Source organism: Meleagris gallopavo, chromosome 30, assembly GCF_000146605.3.
Source record: "Meleagris gallopavo isolate NT-WF06-2002-E0010 breed Aviagen turkey brand Nicholas breeding stock chromosome 30, Turkey_5.1, whole genome shotgun sequence".
In the NCBI taxonomy this organism is placed as follows: Eukaryota; Metazoa; Chordata; class Aves; order Galliformes; family Phasianidae; genus Meleagris; species Meleagris gallopavo.
The window spans coordinates 3,876,584-3,885,145 of NC_015040.2; the positions used below are offsets into that span (position 1 = coordinate 3,876,584).

The window sequence follows — 8,562 nt, forward strand, 5'->3', positions numbered from 1 at the left end:
AAAAAAAGCCTCACGTCGACTTCCCAAACCAATTCTAACAATCCTTAGAGCCTGGCTGGAGGGTTGAATGGCTGGAAATGTGTGTGTGCTTTGGCCCCCCGCCCAGAAGAGTAAGTGCCCTCATGTGTGAAAATAATGTTAATGCTGGTTATGGGCTGAAATCCCAGTGGAAGGAACATCAGCTGCAACAAATTGTCCGGTTAAACAGGCTGGAGTGCTGCCAGCCCTGGAGGTAGGACACCCTTCTGCTTATTCTTCAAGGCTGAAGTTTCTTGCAAGTGCTGACTACTGAGCTCCAGTTAGTGACAACCTAAATATTGAGGAAATGACGCGTTTTTCTATGATAGCATCAGTCCACAGAGCAGTGTGTGATGCGCTGCCTATTCACTGAGTTATAACAGCAGCTTAGGCTCACTGAAAATTACAAAGAGTTGCTTTGGGTGGTGGAAGTCGAGATACCTCACTGATGCCTAACATTTGAATAGACTTCTGAGCTAAAAAGCAGCAAAGGCACAACTCTTCAGTTTGTTCTGGACGTGGCTCAGCAGGTATTGCAGCACTGAAGAGCAGTGTGTTATGCTGTAAAGCTTATTCTGAAGAACTTTCTTGCTTTCCATGCCAACTAAGATGGATGTTGCTCCAAAAGATGATGAAGCTAGCAGCAAGCGTATCGAGCTCAGGGAAATAAATAACGACTTGAGAGAAAACAAGTCGTTTTCTTAGGGTGTACTCATAACTGCTCCAATCATCCTGCCAGCTGAGCCATGAAATAGCTTTTGTTCTTGCTTTAGATGAAATGTTTTCTGTTCCAGGCAATGACAGACCTCCTTTGCAGGAGGGAAATTGTGATGTCTGCAAAACAAAATTGAATTTTTATTATTATGAAGCGTGGAGGAATATACCAGTTTATGATACCCACCGTGGTATGCACAGTAGGGCTGAATAGTCAGAATATAAATCTTCAGTAATTAGTATCAATGCTCTCGTGGAGAAAATGACAGACTTGGAAATTTTGTCAGGCAGGCATTCTAAAAGGCAACCAACCAAAATATTCCAGATCAAAACACACTCACATGCACAGGCCATTGCTGAACCTCGGGTCTGGGAGAGTTCTTCTTTAGCCTCATGTTCAAGTGCAGTCATTAATGTGGCAGTATATAGAAGAACAGTGGATTCCAACAAAAACTGCTTTTATTTCATCATATCAAATATAGTGAATAATATAACTTACTGTTTGACTGTTTTTAGCTAGGATTCTGTTGTGGGTTTCTTTCAGTGCGTTTCCCTGTAAGGAAAGTGTCCCTCTAGTGAGGGTGCAAATACCTGCACAGCTTTTAATCCAGTAAGGGTTTGTGTTACTGTGCTCTGCAGAAGCCACTGGCTGCTGTTCTCCTTATAAATGCTCATTTATCCAAAATCTTGACACTTAGCGGGAAGAAATCAAGCCCTTTATAAGCTACTGCTCAAAGCAGGTACTGATATGATGCCGTATGCATGGATATAGAGGGAAATACCCAAAATGTTTGGCTCTGTGTGCTTTAGCATCATTCAAATGCATTTCATTAAGCTGATTAACCCATTTTCTTCCTTGTTCTCTTTGGCAGTAATACATCAGGAGAAGCAGAGCTGCACGTGGAAGTGCCAGACTCCATCACTACGTGGATAACCGAAGCTGTGGGTCTTTCTGAGGAGGAGGGGTTGGGCATTGCCAATCAAACCGAGCTGAAGACCTTTAAGCCCTTCTTCATCGATTTCACGTTGCCGTACCACGTCATCCGGGGAGAACAGACCAAAATCCCATTGACTGTCTACAACTACTTATCTGTCTGCGTAGAGGTAACAGTCCTCTTCGTTCCTGTTGCTAAGTCAGTAAATTGTGGGTTATGGTCAACCATCTCTGAGCTGTAGGCAGCGTATAACAGAATGATAAGCTCAGTATGAGTGCTTTGAAGATAGAAGTATTGCTTCTTCAGTGCTAATAAAATCACTGCTTTGTTCACTTCTACCTTGAAACGACTGCAGTGGTTTTGTGATGCTTCAGAAATCCAAATATTGAAAAATGTAGGGAAGAGAATGAGAAAGATCCCTCTGAGCCACTGCATTTCCTTCATAGTCAGAAAGCTGCTGACTGGAAGTAGTTTGCTTCGAAAGAGCTTCTTTCAAGAAGCACTCACTCATAGGTGTTTTCTTCAGTGCTTCACCTGCTTGGTTCTTGTGGAATCGTTCTGAACTGCAGGTGAAGCTTCACAGATGAAATCCAAATAAATGACCTCCGTAAATTTTTGCAGGTACACGTGAAGATTTCTGTTCCGAAAGGCATAAAGTTTGTTGGGCATCCTGGGAAGCACCATCTGACAAGAAAGAAGTGCGTTGCCCCTGGGGAAGCTAAACCCACCTCTGTTGTTTTGTCCTTCAGCGAGCTTGGACTGAGCAACATCACTGGTAGTACAGAGATAAAAAACAGCTTGTACCTTCAAGGAGTTTCACAAATGTTTCTTCTTCTTTCAGAAGAAATGTTTTCTTCCTCCAGTGCCCCAGAGTAGAGCCATTATTTCACTTGCTGCCAGCTTAGCTTTCTAGTCGTGTTTGTTTCTTACAAACTGATTCTGTAACTGCAATGAGCTGCAGGGTCCATACGAGCAAAATTCAGCAGATTCCCTGGTTGTTAATTTTCCTGTTGTGTGGTATGTCACTGTGTGTAGTTGTGACCTATTACATCTGCCTGAAAAGATTGGAGTAGATTTTTAAATAAGAGAATAACAACAAATTCTGTACGTCTTCCAAGAAAATAATAGCAAAAACTGTGCAGCTCAGGGAACTAGGGAGGAGTTCCTGTATTCCCTGCGGCTGTCAAAATATTGCCCAATTCTGGATGTGACCATCCAGATGTTTAAGTAATAAAATAACATAAAAGGTGTAATTAAAAGCATTTGATGAGTTGTTAGTCAACTGCATCTAATTAGTTTAGATAAACGCTTTGAATTCCTGTGGATCAGGGAATCTATCTTGAAATCTCTGCTGCTTTTCCCTTCTGTTTCTTAGCAAAAGCTTTTGCTTATGGTGGAACTAATTGCTGTCAGAATGGGATGCAGACCTTAAAGAATGGCAAGCACTCAGAGGACAATTATGTGGACAAAAGGACCCCAGTTGGAGTGGATTATGTTCGCAGTAGTGTTGTTATTGAGGTAGGAAAAATACGTTTGTAATAACTCATGAAAAAAAAAAAAAAACCCAGAACGTGTGTTTGGGCAAATCATGAAAGTGTTTAGGTGATGTATGTGAGTAGATTTGTGAGATTTATGGTATGTTTATATGATTGGGAATAATCAATGTTTGTGATACACGAAGGGCCCCTTTGGTCCTGAATTCGTGCTGAATTTCCATTAGTGCTCATATATAAAAGGATAGAAATTGTACTGGGTTTGATTGCTCTGTAAGTCTGAGAAATGTGCTGTGAGGTTCACTGGTGGTGGTTGGTGCATCTGTAGCTAGCAGCACGTGGTGTAATACCTTTTCTCTAAAGGATGTAAAACACTGTACAGCATCAGAATACGGTTTGTGTTTCGTAAGTAAAGCTGAATAGCTGTCACTGCTAACCCGAGCTCTGTGATGTTACATATGGATTTCTGTCTTTATATAGCCAGAGGGACTGTCAAGAGAGTACACCTACAGCGTGTTCTTCTGCCCAAATGGTAAGCTTGTGATTTAAATGAGGCAATACCAAGTTTGTTTGATTGAGTTATAAATAGGAAGATGTGGCTTCGTCCCATGGGAATGGGGAGGGGAATCTTTATTTCTGTGTCTGATTTATGAGTTGTGTTGTGTAGAAAGAGCTTTTTGAATGGAGCCCTTCTTACCTGGCTGGCTAATTACGAATTTGCTCCAACTGCCCAAGTAACTTCTGGAAATGGCAATTAAATTCCTTTACTTCATGAAACAGTTTGAGTATTCAGCACTGTGGACAGAAACTGGGGCTATAGTATATTTTCAGTTGATGTTTCAAAGTCCAGCTCCGGAATCAGTGTGTTCTTTCTACTGGAGATTTGGATAGCTCAAACAGAGCTCCTCTGGTTAACAGAGATGCTTTTGACTGCTTGATGAGAACTGAAAAATCTCTTGACTTCACGAGGAGTCCACCTGAGCAATCGAAGGATCTTCTATATTGGAAAGGAGTAGAAGATGGGAAGAAACATCAACATACATTTTTATAATTTAAGAGAAGTGGGGGGAAACGGAATGCATGCTTAGGATGGGTTTGTTTGTTTAAATTTTAGCAGTTAGCTGTGGATAAAATTGGGGGAATTTTTTGTTTTAAGTATGTAAGGTAAACTCTAATGCATAAACATCCTGTTTTTTTCTGACTAGAGAAAATTCACATTTCTACACCTAACAAATATGAGTACCAGTACATGCAGAAGCCTGCCCAGATGACACATTTCGACATTGCAGTGAAGGCACACAACGATGCTCACGTGGCACTGTCCTCTGGTCCCCACGACATGGCAGAGATGACAGAGATTGTTATTGGTGGACATCAAAATACTAAAACGTGGATTTCCATCAGCAAGATGGGTGAGCCGGTGGTCAGCAGAGACACAGCTGGTATCCTGTCCTGGGATGAATTCCGCAGCTTCTGGATCAGCTGGAAAAATGGAATTATCCAGGTACTGAATTCCTCTGTGCAACAGTCTGTGGGGTCCCTTGCTTCTTTAAGCAGATTTGGAGCATACACATGGCAGAGTTTCATTTGTTATGATGCTGCCTTCTTCCTTTTCTTTTTCTGTGTTAAGTCTCTATCTGGCTGTTTGGATCTGAACACGTTTGCTTACCACATTATGCCTTCAGGACCTTTAGTCTTCAGTGTTCTCAGTGCTAAGTCTGCTTGGAGGTCAAGTCTATGTACTTCTCATTAAACTTTCATGTATTCTTTTTCTGTGAGTGGAAAGAGAAAGATACTGGTCCATTTACAATATTCTCTGATGCACACATAGGTTACTGCGTCCAAGGACAGATAAGAGGCTGATTTCACATGCATGGGTTCTTGGAACTGCATGACTTCTTGTTCCTTTCAGGTCGGCCATGGTACTCGGGTGCTAAATGAATCTATTATTGTGGAGTGGACAGTCCCCAAGCAGTTCGAGGTGAAGTACATTGGCTTTTCCACAGGCTGGGGGTCAATAGGAGAGTTTAAAATTTGGAGGAAAGAAGAGACTGATGAAAATCACAATGAAGCATTTACTCTTGGAGTTCCCCACAACATAATTCCAGGATCAGAAAGAGCTACAGCTTCAATAATAGGTATCAATTGTGAGGAGGTATCCTTGGGTATTAATTATCAAATACAAGGAGATACTTCCATCTGTTACTTGCTTCTGACCAATATTTGAGTAATATGGACAGGATAAAGTAGTCTTAGGCAGTTTATAAAGATAAATGCTGCTTAATTATCAATCACTTGATCGAACTGTGTTTGAGATGATGGCAGTTAAACCAGATACTCTCTAAGGACTTTGCAGATGACTTGGCTGCTGTAATTCATAGTATTCATTTCATTGTCATAATCACATATTGTACTAACTGCATTGTAAACTAGTCAATTAGTCACAGATAATCAAGCTCTGACATTTCTTCTTTATTCCAGCAAAAGCTTGAAGAGATAAGACTGAACATTTGAAGGACTTCCCTTTTGTTCTGCAATTTAGCTGACTGTGTAGCCAGTAGAAATTAGTGTAGTGTTTTAATTCTTTTTAATCATGTGACATAAAAAGAAGCAGAGCATAATTCCTTGGTTTTGAACCTATCTCCTCTTCTTTAACCAGGAGATGTGATGGGTCCTACATTAAACAACTTGGACAATCTTCTGCGATTACCATTCGGATGTGGAGAGCAGAACATGATCCACTTTGCTCCTAATGTTTTTGTCCTGAAATATCTGCAGAAAACCAAGCAACTCAGTCAAGAGGTGGAAAGTGAAGCTACTGATTACCTTGTTCAAGGTAAACCATTAAACTTACAGTTTGCAGAAGGAGAAAAGGCTTGTAAGTCAGAGGAGAGTTTTGTTCTTGAGACGGAGAGCATCTCAAGTGATGAGGAGTCATCATTTTTGGCAGGACAGTCTCTCAGGTTAATAGATTTTGATGGCAAGATGTTTTCCCCTGATACATAGCCTGCAGTTCCCTTCGGTTACTCCTAATTTATACACTTGTTTGTGAGTTTTCTGCTTTTTAGCACATGTATATTTGGGTAACTTATTTCTGTGTTTACAAATTTCAGAAAGTGACAGAAATCTAAATGTAATCAATGTATATATTTAGTTCTTTTTGTCTTCCTAAATTGTCTTTCTAGTCCTTTAATCACAACATCTGAGCTCTTCTCTGAATTTCTCCAGTTTATCAGTGTTTCCTTGGTAACAGTGTGCACAGAGTTTAAGTTAGAATGCAGAGCAGTTATCCTAGAGGCATATGATGAAGGTGCTTTTCTGTCCTTGTTGGTGGTCTGTCCTTTCTCTCTAAGCAGCTCATAGCAATCTGTCTTTTTATGACTGTTATTCTCAGTGTTTGTTTGGGAAGAGTCACTTGCAAATTCATTTGTAACTAAATACAATTCTCAGGTGCAATAAGAACTTGGAGATGATTAATGAAAACAAGAATGACCCAGGGAGACAGCTATCTCATGTGTGAGTCAGATAATAGCCATGTCATGAAATCAGAGGCGACAGGGTTAGGCAGTTCTCCTATGAAAATATAAACATAAAATGTAATCTGTAATTTATTTATTGTTTTCAGCAGCAAAAGACTGGTGCTGCTTCCTCCAGCTGTTTTGTTTGTGATGTGTTGTGTTTGCTGATAGTAGTAATACATAGGGAAATTTTTTTAATAGTCATTTTTTCCTTTTCATTATCATTTGGTTCTGTTTCTTTTCATGAATCTGCAACTTTCCAGGTTTTTGGCTCCAAACTCTGCCTGTTAATTAGCCCTTATAGAGGAAATCCTCAAGAGGTTTAAACCTCTTTGCTTATTGGAGCCTTGTCAAGTCCAAAGTTGAGATGTGGAGTCTCTTTGCTCATTCTGGAGGTCTTTTGTGACTTACTAAGCCAGAATTTTTTTTTTTTAATATACAGTGCTTCAGAAACTTAACATTCTACTAACCGTCAATAGATCTCTTGCTTAGCAAGAGATTAAGAGCTGGAGAAATAATGGTTCATTCATTTGTCTCCCAGAGATGTGTGTAGTCTTACAGATGTTTGCCTGCACGGATTCCTGAATGCGCTGCTCTGTCAAACGCAGCAGAATAAGAAGTTGCCTCGGGCAGCAGAATCCCTTGCAATAGTGCCAGATGGTCCGAATCTTCATTCACTTCAAATGCTTGCTTTGCTCTGCGTGAGGATTTTGGACTCCCACAATTCTTTCTCAACTTGCAGGCTACCAGCGCCAGCTGACCTACAAGAGGCAGGATGGCTCCTACAGCGCGTTTGGCGAGAGGGATTCCTCGGGGAGCATGTGGTGAGCTGCTATTTAAAATGGGGTTAGGAAACTCGGTGTTTGCTAAATGGGAAAACACACCATTGGCAAAGAAAAAAAGAGTAGTTTTCCAGCTTCCATCGTGGTGTCACATAGCGTGGAGCAGAAATAATACTCCGTGACTATAGGCTTGCTGTTGAAGTGCTGCTGGATGCTCGTACTGCATGAGTAGGTGTGCTGTAATTGCTCGCTGGAGGTTCAGGTGGTCTCATCTGCCACTGTGTCTGTGCTTTAGGTGCTCGTGTTTGCTCTACAGGAAGTGGAGTAGCGATGTCTGAGGCACTTCAAGCACCTAATTCCATTAGGAAAAATGGGGCTTCACCTGAAGCACGTACAGAAAGCTTGCTGTCTCTGGAAGCAGTGGAGGTTTCTGCCAGGGTAGAAAACAAACGGAACAATCTTTAAGTGCTTTGTATCCACTTGCATGTGAAATGGAATGGTATGGATCTGTGCCCTGAGAATGGGAAGTACAGGGTCTTCCAAAGTGAAACGAAATGGGAACCAGAAATCGTGAAGCTGGGGGATAAGCTCATCTCACTGATGCCCTCCTTAAGGAACATTAGCCCTCCTTAAGGCAGTGTTTCACATCTCGTAGATCTTTGTCTCCATTCGTTAGTTTATGCTGCCATTTGGCTTCTCCATCTACTCTCATTTTGCTTCAAACTGATTCTCTTTGTGAACTCATCAGAGAGGAAATACTACTTCTATGGTGCTGTTGCTTTGCTGTTTTTAAGATAGTGAACTTTTATCTGAGATCTGGCATCTCCCATTCCCCCGATGTAAAACACAGTGACACAGAATTACTTAACACTCAAAAAATCCTTTGCCAGGCAGCATGTCTTCTACCCTCCCATTCCTCAGGGCCCTATAAAACGAATGATTCAATCTCCCAAAGCTGGCCAGAGTTTGCTCTAGTTGCATGTCAGAGGTTTAGAATTCCAAAAACACTTCTATTGCTTTCTGAAGTCTTGATTCTGTATGAAGTCCAGCAGAGCCTTAGACTTCAATAGTGGCTCTGGATTTTTTTCTTTCTTTTTTTTTT

General features: G+C 41.1%; 1 protein-coding gene across 1 annotated transcript in view; it reads left to right on the forward strand.

The window, feature by feature from the left end:
* Window positions 1-8,562, forward strand: part of CPAMD8 (C3 and PZP like alpha-2-macroglobulin domain containing 8) — a 45,177-nt gene that overhangs the window by 16,809 nt on the left and 19,806 nt on the right. The window contains exons 21-28 of the mRNA XM_031557090.1: window positions 1,605-1,836; window positions 2,289-2,442; window positions 3,043-3,185; window positions 3,641-3,692; window positions 4,366-4,664; window positions 5,073-5,298; window positions 5,820-5,996; window positions 7,421-7,502. Coding sequence (XP_031412950.1) covers window positions 1,605-1,836; window positions 2,289-2,442; window positions 3,043-3,185; window positions 3,641-3,692; window positions 4,366-4,664; window positions 5,073-5,298; window positions 5,820-5,996; window positions 7,421-7,502 — 1,365 coding nt within the window. The remainder of the gene's footprint in view (window positions 1-1,604; window positions 1,837-2,288; window positions 2,443-3,042; window positions 3,186-3,640; window positions 3,693-4,365; window positions 4,665-5,072; window positions 5,299-5,819; window positions 5,997-7,420; window positions 7,503-8,562) is intronic.